The sequence below is a fragment of the Polypterus senegalus genome, chromosome 18, assembly GCF_016835505.1.
Source record: "Polypterus senegalus isolate Bchr_013 chromosome 18, ASM1683550v1, whole genome shotgun sequence".
Classification (NCBI taxonomy): domain Eukaryota; kingdom Metazoa; phylum Chordata; class Cladistia; order Polypteriformes; family Polypteridae; genus Polypterus; species Polypterus senegalus.
In genome coordinates, this window is record NC_053171.1 from 51,516,249 (window position 1) to 51,528,748 (window position 12,500).

At 37.5% G+C, this 12,500-nt stretch overlaps 2 protein-coding genes across 2 annotated transcripts in view; one reads left to right on the forward strand and one right to left on the reverse strand.

Moving 5' to 3' along the window:
• Positions 1-12,500, reverse strand: part of eif2ak4 (eukaryotic translation initiation factor 2 alpha kinase 4) — a 173,704-nt gene that overhangs the window by 106,454 nt on the left and 54,750 nt on the right. The window contains exons 11-14 of the mRNA XM_039742281.1: positions 9,026-9,180; positions 3,696-4,108; positions 2,550-2,622; positions 945-1,037 (exon numbers count right to left, since the gene is read on the reverse strand). Of these exons, the coding sequence (XP_039598215.1) occupies positions 945-1,037; positions 2,550-2,622; positions 3,696-4,108; positions 9,026-9,180 (734 nt within the window). The remainder of the gene's footprint in view (positions 1-944; positions 1,038-2,549; positions 2,623-3,695; positions 4,109-9,025; positions 9,181-12,500) is intronic.
• The window catches only part of LOC120519143 (kinectin-like), a 146,716-nt gene that overhangs the window by 61,476 nt on the left and 72,740 nt on the right, over positions 1-12,500 (forward strand). The gene's annotated exons all lie outside the window — the stretch shown is intronic.

Below are 12,500 nucleotides of genomic sequence, written 5' to 3' on the forward strand. Positions count from 1 at the left end.
CATGACACTCGAGAAAATGAACTAATCACATGTCCAGCCTAAAAAAACATTTTTTCTAACCTGTGTAGTGCATAAACCTCTTACTAAATGAAATGTTTGCATGTCCTTGAAATTACAATCTCAATATGTTTGTTGTCTCTAATTGAAAAATCTAGAGGGTAACTCTTCAGTTTCTTTGAATTCCTTGAAAGATTTCCTTTAATCTGTAACATATTCTAATCTTAGATAAAAATCCTACAGAATTCTCAGTGCTGTAGCCCCATTTGGTGATTAAAACTGAATGCCCAATAGTGAAAGGGAGCAATGGAGGTCTTGCATGTGTTTCAGCAATGTGTAAAGAGACTCTTAACATATTCCTGAGAATTATGGTATTTTCTAAAAAACAATTACATTTTGCACCCCTTGACCATTTTAAAATGAGATTTATGCTTCAACCATAAAAGGTCCTAAAGCTTTTGATTTAATTTTTGTGGTGCAGAGTTTTAATAGATGAAGGGGACTATAAGTGAAGAACATGTCAATGCAGCTTTTGATATGATATACTTTATTAATCCTGGAGGGGAAACTGTCTTTTCACATAATCTTTGGAGGTCAGAGCACAGGGTCAACCATTGTTCAGTGTCCATGGAGCAATTTTCAGGTTAAGGGCCTTGTTCAAAGGCCCAATGGAGCATGATCACTTCTGGCGGTAACAGGATTTGAACCAGCCACCTTTCAAATACCAGTGCAGATAGAGCTACCACTCCACCCTGTTAAAGTAATAAAGCAACATAAAATTGGACAAACACAGCCCAACAAGGAGATATGTTTCACATTCAGTGTCCTTCCAACCACTGAGGCTGCACAGAAACAGAATACAATGCAACAATATAGTATGCCTGGCTTATGTCCTGACTTAGTATAAGTACAGCCAATAAGAATCTATGAATTATTGTTGTCTTCACCTGAATATACAGATAATGTGCAATTAACATGTCTGTTCTCTCCTCCTCTCTGCTTTCTGGAAGCTCAGGGACATTTATTTTCCTTGCTTCCTCCTATGGAAAAAAAAAATCACGATAATGATTAGTGGTTTATTAGGATGAAGAGACAGAGACACACACAAAACTGTCACAGTATATGTTAAACTTTTTCCAAGAGAAGATAATCCATTTGGATATGGTTGATGACGTTATAAGTGACTATATTATAAAGACACCACCTTCTTCAGTCATCATAGCATTGTTTTTTGTTCTCTCTGTAAAGAAAATTGGTCTCCTATAGGTTTCCTCTTACTGTAAACCATTTGGGATCTCACAGCTTGCACGTCACAGACAAAGCTGATTGTTGCTCCTCTGTGACTCAAGGATGCCTAGCCTTTTGAATAGAGTGAATAAGGCCATGAAGGACCAGGGGGAAACCAGAAGAAATACTCAAATCGGGCAGGGCGTTCAAGGCAGGCCATTCAAGACAAACAGCAGGCAATCTTGGCATACACCCATCATATACAGAGCCTACTAAGGACGTGGTGTTACACTTCTCCCATGAGCTTATTATATGACCTTCCTTTTGCAATGTAAGTAGTCTTTGAGTCAGGGTTATAGGCTCTAGAATACTATAAAGGCAGAAAAAAATGAAGGAAGGAAAAAAGCCCAGGAATTAGCGGGTAAGAATAAAAAAAAATGCTAGTGAGAATGACAGGAACCCAAAGCTTAACAGGAACATTTACTCTGGACAAATTTTTATTTTGGCTATTTTTGTGGTGTCCCTGTAATCACCCCGAGTTTGTAAACTGTAAGGAACATATCTTGTTGTGAAATTATTGCAAGGTGGAGTGTCTCCTGTAGGCACTTTGTCTCAGATATTAACCATACAAATCTAGCAAAATAATTATTTACTGTTTAACTTTTTATTGAATAGTCAATCTCAGCAGTAATTTGTACCTGACTAGTTGTGCAGCGCCAACAGCCAACAAGAAGTATATTATTTTATAAATAAAAAGGAACTCAAATAAATAACTTCTATTCCTTTATTGCAGACTGGAAAAAACATAAGTCCAAATAAATGTTTACTGAAAATGAGATCATAAAACAATATAATCATGATATCTGTGTATCTTTAAGCTACCCCTGTAACATTACTGCTGTAATAACACAATACAGTACAACTAATTTTTGCATAGAGCTCTTCACAAAGTACAGGAGTAAAATGCTGTGAGCAATTCTCAGTTAAAATACAATTATTGATTGTACTAATTGCTAAATACAGAACTGCTACAAATACAAATGCAGATTTGCTAAGACACACTGAGTACAAGGTAGAAACTGATTAAACATAAATAGAAACCAACAATATACAGTATGTCTATTATTGAACATCTGTTATGTAATCTATTATACAGAACAAGTTTTGTTTAAATAATCTGGGAGTTTTTTACATGACTTAAATCAATATACTTGGTAGCACTCATTTATCTGTCACCCTGTTTTCTAACCAAATTATAGAACATTCCACTTATGTATGATTTAACTGAACTTTAAACTCTAAAATATTTTAATCAGGACACATACCTGTGACAGACTGTCTTCACTGCCTTCCCCGTTTTCAAATATTATATCACTTTCTGAATCACTCTTTGGTGCACTGAAATGAAAGATAAGGTGATACTTTGAGAACAGCCAAGAAACTCATTTTTTGTAATTTTCTCTTTGGTCATCCTAGTGAGCATCAAAATAGTAAAGACATGAGCCAAGTAGATCAGAAAGTAAAATGCAATTTATTTTTTAAGAGTAATTTTTATAAATAGAAGTCTTAATCTTTTTGATTATCCACTACAAATCTATGTACTGCTCCCAGAATATCTCAGTTTGATAGAAACCTAGCATGTACAGATATCAGAGGTAATGTGCTTAAATCAAATTAAACTCCATTTGACTATGGAATCCTGTTAAACGGACTCAGAGTGAACTCACTTGTCACAAATGTTTTCAAAATACCTTTACAGGCAGGAATATATCCCAGCTCATGCTTAGGGGTGCCTGGGTGTGTTCATATGTGCTTATTTCCCTATTCGATGTATTAACATGCTGAAAATGTTCAGATGTCTTGGTCAGTGGAGCAAAGGTGTTTTTCTAACTAAACAGACATATGAAAGATGGATACTGGAGACTTTTAGTCAATGATCTCAATAAAAGAGATTCAGCATCTTAATTTGAAGCTGATAATCTCAAAATGAAAAGTCCCCCTCTCCTACCCCACTGGTTATAGCAAGTGTTTGATATAAATGACTTGATCCATGCTTAACTATCTATTGCATAAAAAAATGACAAATGGTCCAGAAACCTTAATTATTATTTTGTCAATGATGTTATTCATAGCAACAATTTTAAATTTCTCAATGCCAAAACAAAACATGCTGCTTGTATATTACCAGGAATTAGGACAACGTAAAGAGTGAACAAGAAGACAGTATTAAACAGTTCTCCTTTCACAGCAGTTATGTCTCACAACAGCACAGATGTCATGGCAGTGTTACTTTTCACTACTGGATATGACACATTATTTATAATGTAGGATAAATGATTAATGTGTTGCATGTTAATGATCTCACCTGTTTGTAAATCTTTTCATAATGGTTTGTTAAATAGCAGGTTAAAGTGTTTACTGTAAAAGGGTACATAAATACAAATGTTTTGAGTTTTTTAAGGGGCACTTACATGAATGACAAGCAGAACACATCTTCATCATCATCTTCATCACTGGATTCTTGGTCTCCAGCATTACATTTGGCACTTGATGATTTTTCTATAGATGTGCTCCACTCCACGGAGCTTGCCAAAGCCGGAGGAGGCGCATTATCCTCCACATCATCCACCAAGCCCAGCTCATTCACTTTGTCCTCTAGCGTCTTAGCTGGAAGATTGCTTTGTTCTGAACTCTCAGAGCTGAGTACCCCAGTTGAGGGAATCTCATGCCTTTCAATCCATGCATTATAGTACCGAACAATATTTTCATGGTTCAGGCGAGAAAGTAAAGTGACTTCACCCTTTATACGACGGAACTGCTTACTTGTGGGATTCACCTGAATGCGTTTGACAGCATAACAACAACCATCCAGTTTATTCTGGACCTGCAAATACAAAATCAAATAAAGAAGTATCACCCGACATTTTCTTCATTTTACAACTTATTAATTCATTGGGAAGGAAAGTTTATGATATATTCAAAAATAAGTGGGTGACTGGCAGTCAACATAAAAAGATTGTGTTTCTATCTCCTCTGTTGGCAACTGACAATAGCTCTTTGGTAACAATAATATACATTTTGTTAAGAGCTATATATGTTAATAAGTGTAGAACTGTTTTGTTTTATTGTATGTTTAACCTATTAGGTGTTAACTCTGAGATTCTCTCAGGCTTGAAATTCTATATAAATACAGTTAACCCTGAATGTCTCTCAGGATTAAGCTGTTATAGTCCAACACAGTATGTTAAACCCAAATAACCCTCGGGACAACATTCTGCTGCTATCTAGTAGATAAAATAACATTATGCTGTAAAGAACTCATGAATATCTTTATGCATTTTGCCACTCAATGGTGATTCATCAATATTCATGAGTGGGGTGGAGCCTTCAACAAAAACACAATGGTGTGTTAACCAGAAGGTGTATGAATTGGTCATTAGATGTTGACATGGATAGTGACACTGGTGGCAGCTGTTAAATTTGGTCACCTGGTGGTTCAAGTAGGTACATGGCAAGAAGGAAGGACAAGAAAGACATTAGCCCCCTAACCACGGTTAACAATGCAGCAGCTGTCAATGTTCAGTAGGACTCCTTTCAGTGCAGTACAAGTTGTAAAGTAGCACTTAATGCAAACAAACTGATTATTGTGGTACTGTTATGTAAACATTCGTTTGGAATTAAATTAGCATTTTTCTGTTCAAGATGCTAAAGAAATATCCTAATTTCTTATCTGCGATGTTTATACAAAAGTGTGCTTTCAAATGACTGATAATAATCACAATTATTAAAAAGTAATGATTTGTGCGTTTGACAAGGTGGCACTTGAGTAAGGAAGATTCAGGGTGAACAGAGGCTAAAATGCTGTAAATGCTGTAAAAATGGCACCATCCTTTGGATGTGACATAAAATCAAGGTTCTAACTCTCTGTGGTCATAAAAGATCCCTGGACATGCTTAATAAAGAGTAGGGTGTATCCCCAAATCCTGGCTAAATTGCCCACCTCAGCTTAGTCATTCTGGCCCCCTAATCATCCCCTTTTTTTAAATGGCTATCTCACCATTCCACCACCTAATAATGTGTGGTGAGCATACTGGCACAAAAATGGGTGGCGTTGCATCATCCAGGTGGATGTTACACATTAATTGTTGTTGAAGTGGCTCCCCACTCACTAAGCAAAGTGCTTTGAGTTGTGAGAAAAACACTATATAAATGTAATGGGAAAAAAGAAAAGAAGAAGAAATGACAACAAGGTGTGCAGGGATAGTTTGCATCTTAATACGAGGACCCATGGTTGCAGGAAGATGTACTGACCACCACTAGGATGTCTGAAGAGGCCACAAGTGAGTGCACAGCTGGTAAATGTCTAGATTTACTGAAAGCTTAAATGTCAAAAAAAGTAAACAATGCCTGGATATACAGTGTTTGTGGAGGATGAGTGTAAGGCCAAGAATGTCTTCACGGACTGGCAGCCTAAAGTAAAGGTATGATGCTAATATTTGCAGTGAGAAGGTAAAGGATTAGAAAGGAAAATGTACATAGAGTCACAAAGATGAAATTTGGAGAAACGGTGGGAATGGTTCAGGGGAGTGCTCTCAAAGCAGCCTTAGAGTCCAGTATAAAGGTACCCTCAAGTTGGTAAGCATGTTACACCAGTGAGGTAGTGTGGTAAACATCTGAGAAAGGGATATATATATATAGGTAGGGCAGTGATTTAGCTTTTGTGGTCCTAGTGTTAATGGGTAAGTGGATGGTGCAAACCAAAGAGTAGAAAGGGGATCAACCCTGTTTAGCTATGCTTCTTTGTTTCTTATTGCTGATTGATTTGCTAATTTGAATGTTACTATTTTATACTATTCTGGTCTGTTGCTTAATAAATTATATATTTTTTTTATTTTAAGTATTGTCCATTATATCTGGATGACATTGAGGCACTCTCCTAACAATGAATGGTAAAGTAGAAATTTTATTCATAAATAACGAAGATAGATAAAATGAGCGATAGTATTAGGATGCATAAGTATTTCAAGTCAAAAATACATGTCAACACATAAAGGATTTCTGTTTTGTACTATGCTTTCACCATAAAGGAGAGGTTAGTCACATAGTTGGCACAATTACAAACTGTAGAATTCTTATTTTAAAGCTCTGATAGCTAATGGTGCTGACGAAATATAAAACTCAGTTTCTCAACTGCTTTTTGTATGGCACAGTAAAAAGCCTATTTTCCCACAGTACTTCTTTCCATTTAATGTAAGTAAATACAGTACTTCAGAAAATATTCAGCCCCTTTCACTTTTTATACATTTTTGTATATTGAAGACTTCTGTTAAAATAATTTATATTTTTTTTCCTCATCAAACAACACTTAATACCCCAAGAATGAAAGGCAAAGCGGAAAAAGGACTTCATGAAATTTTGCAGACTTATTTAAAGTAAAAAACTGTAATATCCCACCTACACAAGTATTCAGACCCTTTGATATGACACTTGAATTGTGTCTCAGGCACACTGTGTTCTATTGCTCAACAATGAAGTGTTGTCTGTACCTTGTTTGGAGTCCACATAGGGTGAGTTCAATTGACTGAACTGATTAGGAACAATATTCCAAAGATCAGGATAAACCAAGCCATTAGGATAAAGGAATTGCTTGCAAAAATTAGAGACAGGATTGTGTCGATGCACAGATCTCGGAAAGGCTACAGAAAAGTGCTGCTCTATTTTAAGCACAAGGCCGCAGCATAACAAAACATGTAAAAAGTGAGGGGTCTGAATAAGAATAAGCCACTAAAGAAGCCCTAAATGCATTTGAATCCATTTTTGAAAATAAAACAATTTACTTATATTTCACACTTTTTTAATACACTGTGTGCACAATTATTAGGCAAGTGAGTATTTTGACCATATCATCATTTTTAATGCGTATATTCCAACTCCAAGCTGTATTAAATTGAATGCTTATTGGATTTAAGCACGTCAGGTGATGTGTATTTGTGTAATGAGGGAGGGTGTGGCCTAAGGAGATCAACACCCTATATCAAGGTGTGCAGAATTATTAGGCAGCTAGTTTTCCTCAGGCAAAATGGGCCAAAAAAGAGATTTAACTGACTCTGAAAAGTCAAAAATTGTAAAAAGTCTTTCAGAGGGATGCAGCACTTTTGGAATTGCTAAGATATTGGTGTGTGATCACAGAACCATCAAACATTTTGTTGCAAATAGTCAACAGGGTCGCAAGAAACGTGTTGAGAACAAAAGACGCAAATTAGCTGCCAAAGATTTGAGAAGAATCAAACGTGAAGCTACCAGGAACCCATTATCCTCCAGTACTTTCATATTCCAGAGCTGCAACCTACCTGGAGTGCCCAGAAGTACAAGGTGTTCAGTGCTCAAAGACATGGCCAAGGTAAGGAGGGCTGAAACCCAACCACCACTGAACAAGAAACATAAGTTGAAACGTCAAAACTGGGCCAAGAAATATCTGAAGACAGATTTTTTTCAAAGGTTTTATGGAATGATGAGATGAGAGTGACTCTTGATGGACCAGATGGATGGACCTGTGGATCAGTAATGGGCACAGAGCTCCACTCCAACGTGGAGGTGGGGTACTGGTATGAGCTGGTATTTTTAAAGATGAGCTAGTTGGACCTTTTTGCATTGAAGATGAACTCAAAATCAACTCCCAAACCTACTGCCAGTTTTTGAAGACACTTTCTTCAAACAGTGATACAGGAAAAGACCATGATTTTATGCAGGCCAATGCTCCATCACTTGCATCGAAGTTCTCCACTGCGTGGCCAGCCAGTAAAGGCCTTAAAGATGAAGGAATAATGACATGGCCCCTTCCTCATCTGACCTAAACCCTATCGAGAACTTGTGGGCACTTCTTAAACGCTAGATTTACGGGGGAGAAAAACAATACACCTCTCTGAAGAGTGTCTGGGAGGCTGTAGTTACTGCTCCACAAAAAGCTGATCGTCAACAGATCAAGAAACTGACAGAGTCCATGAATGGAAAGGCTTATGACTGTTATTGGAAAGAAGGGTGGCTATATTGGTCATTGATTGATTGATTTATTTTTTTTGAAATGTCAGAGATGTTTATTTGTAAATTTTGAGGTGTTTGTTTATTATTCTCACTATAACAGATGAAAATAAACAAGTGAGATGGGAAAATTTTCATTTTTCCTTTAGTTGCATAATAAATCTGCACACTAATAGTTGCCTAATAATTGTGCGCACATATCTATTCCCCTGATGATGTTCACACTCACATTTCCGTTGTGAAACATTCAGGTTTCAGGTTTATTAACATTTTGGATTGACTGATAGCACTGTGTTTGTTCCATATTAAAATTAATCCTCAAAAATACAACTTGCCTAATAATTCTGCACTCCCTGTATAACAATGCTTTTTAACAAGCCTCAATGCAGTATATAGCATGTCCAGAAATTGTATTGAGCTGAAACAGAGTAAGAAAATAAAATCACTAAACAAAAAGGAGTAATTTTGCATGTGCTTTAGAGTCATTCCTGTTATCCATCACCTTTCTGTACATTTGTATAGGGTCTATTCTATATTTAGTCTTTCTTCTATGCCCTTTATATATACCCACTTTTTTCAGGGCACCCATTCTCATAGCATAAGGCAGGAATCAACATTAGCAAGACACATTTACACACTAACCAACACTCATAATGAAAAAATATATTAGCAAATACAGTATGTAACATAAAACACAACCGGGAAATTATGAAGAGTGTTTACAGAATTTGAAGGCACAGATTACAAATTCCTTATGACTCACCTTAATTACTGCTCCAAATGCACCTTTCCCCAAAAGCTGCAACTCTTCAAACTCATTGTAGTAACGTGAAAACTGCTTTGGTATTACAGTACTGAATGATGCATTCATCATGTGGCCGTGGGGTATGACAGTAGTTACAAAGTCCACTCCAGTGTCTTTAGGAACAATAAAATACTTTCCATGAATATCATTACCTTAAATTTGGCAGATGACTTTACCCAAAGTGGTTTACAGAACAAATATATTATATTTACATACAAATATATTTTACAGCTGGAGCAGATACAATAATTGACTTGTTCAGGGTCACAAAGTCAAGCAGCTCATTGAGCCAATACTGCCCAATATAATTTAGCCATCTTGTAAACAATGTGAATTAATCCAAAAGTCATAATAAACTTAAAATGTATTTGATGGGAGATCACAGATTATAGCACAGTCACATCCAGAAATAAATATGGGCTTGAGACACAGCAGAGTCTCACAGAGAGGTTTAATGTACAGTATCTTCAACTACAGTAAGCCATGTAAGCACCTAGGAGTGTTGCAGGACTTGTGATATTGACTCATATGACAATAAATTATAAAACAGACTGAGGGAGCAGCTACACTTGAGACAGAGTCAGAATGAAGTGCAGACAATCATTAGTTTTTTACTGCATTAAAGGCATTTAATGACTAGCAAATGTGCTTCTGCTTTATTGATTAGTGACTGACAGAATGAATATAAAACTAGCAATACTGACAGACAATATCTGGAGGATGTTTTTCATTCTTTTTTAAGACTGTTAAGATTCAGTTATTCTAAAATCAGCAATGTGAACCAATCTGGAGACAGGTTTCATAAATGATATATATATATATAAATATATGTATTTCAAATGTTTATTTCTTTTAATTTTGATGATTATAACTGACAACTAATGAAAGTCCCAAATTCAGTATCTCGGAAAATTAGAATATTGTAAAAAGGTTCAATATTGAAGACACCTGGTGCCAAACTCTAATTAGCTAATTAACTCAAAACACCAGCAAAAGCCTTTAAATCAAGTGTTCCCAAAGTGGTCGATATGGACCCCCTGGGGTCATTTTAAACTTTGTAGGGGTCGATAGTTTAAATTAAAAAAATTGGGGGTCGACCACAGCAAAAAATAGACCCCCTTACTGCTGCTATTTGTTTGTTACTTCAAAATATCTATGATTACCTAATTACCTAAGTACCTAATTAAGAAGTCAATTAATTAAAAATAAAAACACTTTTTTGATAAAAACACATTACATACCAAACTTGCGAATGAAAAGGTAAAATGTGTCATTAAAAGAGTCACACGTAAGAATGCATGAAAATACACGTAGCACAAATATGCCTGTGCATTGTCTTATCGAACGTATCAAAGTAGGTGCGGACATGAAAAACCGTTGCATGTGACTAGGGGGTCGACGGTTTTAAAAGTTTTTGGTAAAGAGGTCTGCAGCTGAAAAAAGTTTGGGAACTCTTGCTTTAAATGGTCTCTCAGTCTAGTTCTGTAGGCTACACAATCATGGGGAAGACTGCTGACTTGACAGTTGTCCAAAAGACGACCATTGACACCTTGCACAAGGAGGGCAAGACACAAAAGGTCATTGCTAAAGAGGCTGGCTGTTCACAGAGCTCTGTGTCCAAGCACATTAATAGAGAGGCGAAGGGAAGGACAAGATGTGGTAGAAAAAAGTGTACAAGCAATGGGGATAACCGCACCCTGGAGAGGATTGTGAAACAAAACCCATTCAAAACTGTGGGGGAGATTCACAAAAAGTGGACTGCAGCTGGAGTCAGTGCTTCAAGAACCACCACGCACAGACGTATGCAAGACATGGGTTTCAGCTGTCGCATTCCTTGTGTCAAGCCTTGAACAAGAGACAGCGTCAGAAGCGTCTCGACTGGATTGCTGCTGAGTGGTCCAAAGTTATGTTCTCAGATGAAAGTAAATTTTGCATTTCCTTTAAAAAATCAAGGTCCCAGAGTCTGGAGGAAGAGAGGAGAGGCACAGAATCCATGTTGCTTGAGGTCCAGTGTAAAGTTTTCACAGTCAGTGATGGTTTGGGGTGCCATGTCATCTGCTGGTGTTGGTCCATTGTGTTTTCTGTGGTCCAAGGTCAACGCAGCCATCTACCAGGAAATTTTAGAGCACTTCATGCTTCCTGCTGCTGACGAACATTATGGAGATGCAGATTTCATTTTTCCAACAGGACCTGGCACCTGCACAAAGTTCCAAAACTACCAGTACCTGGTTTAAGGACCATGGTATCCCTGTTCTTGATTGGCCAGCAAACTCGCCTGACCTTAACCCCATAGAAAATCTATGGGGTATTGTGAAGAGGAAGATGCAATAAGCCAGACCCAACAATTCAGAAGAGCTGAAGGCCACTATCAGAGCAACATGGGCTCTCATAACACCTGAGCAGTGCCACAGACTGATCGACTCCATGCCACGCCACATTGCTGCAGCTGGAGTCAGTGCTTCAAGAACCACCACGCACAGACGTATGCAAGACATGTGCTTCAGCTTTCACATACCTTGTGTCAAGCCACTCTTGAACAAGAGACAGCGTCAGAAGCGTCTCGCCTGGGCTAAAGACAAAACTGCTGCTGAGTGGTCCAAAGTGATGGAAGTAAATTTTGTATTTCCTTTGGAAATCAAGGTCCCAGAGTCTGGAGGAAGAGAGGAGAGGCACAGAATCCACGTTGCTTGAGGTCCAGTGTAAAGTTTAGATTTAGAATATCATGACAAAGTTGATTTATTTCAGTAATTCCATTCAAAAAATGAAACTTGTATATTAGATTCATTCATTACACACAGACTGATGTATTTCAAATGTTTATTTCTTTTAATTTTGATGATTATAACTGACAACTAATGAAAGTCCCAAATTCAGTATCTCGGAAAATTAGAATATAAATTAAGACCAATGCAAAAAAAAGGATTTTTAGAAATGTTGGCCAACTGAAAGGTATGAACATGAAAAGTATGAGCATGTACAGCACTCAATATTTAGTTGGGGCTCCTTTGGCCTGGATTACTGCAGCAATGTGGCGTGGCATGGAGTCGATCAGTCTGTGGCACTGCTCAGGTGTTATGAGAGCCCATGTTGCTCTGATAGTGGCCTTCAGCTCTTCTGAATTGTTGGGTCTGGCTCATTGCATCTTCCTCTTCACAATACCCCATAGATTTTCTATGGGGTTAAGGTCAGGCGAGTTTGCTGGCCAATCAAGAACAGGGATACCATGGTCCTTAAACCAGGTACTGGTAGTTTTGGCACTTTGTGCAGGTGCCAGGTCCTGTTGGAAAATGAAATCTGCATCTCCATAAAGTTCGTCAGCAGCAGGAAGCATGAAGTGCTCTAAAACTTCCTGGTAGATGGCTGCGTTGACCTTGGACCTCAGAAAACACAATGGACCAACACCAGCAGATGACATGGCACCCCAAACCATCAC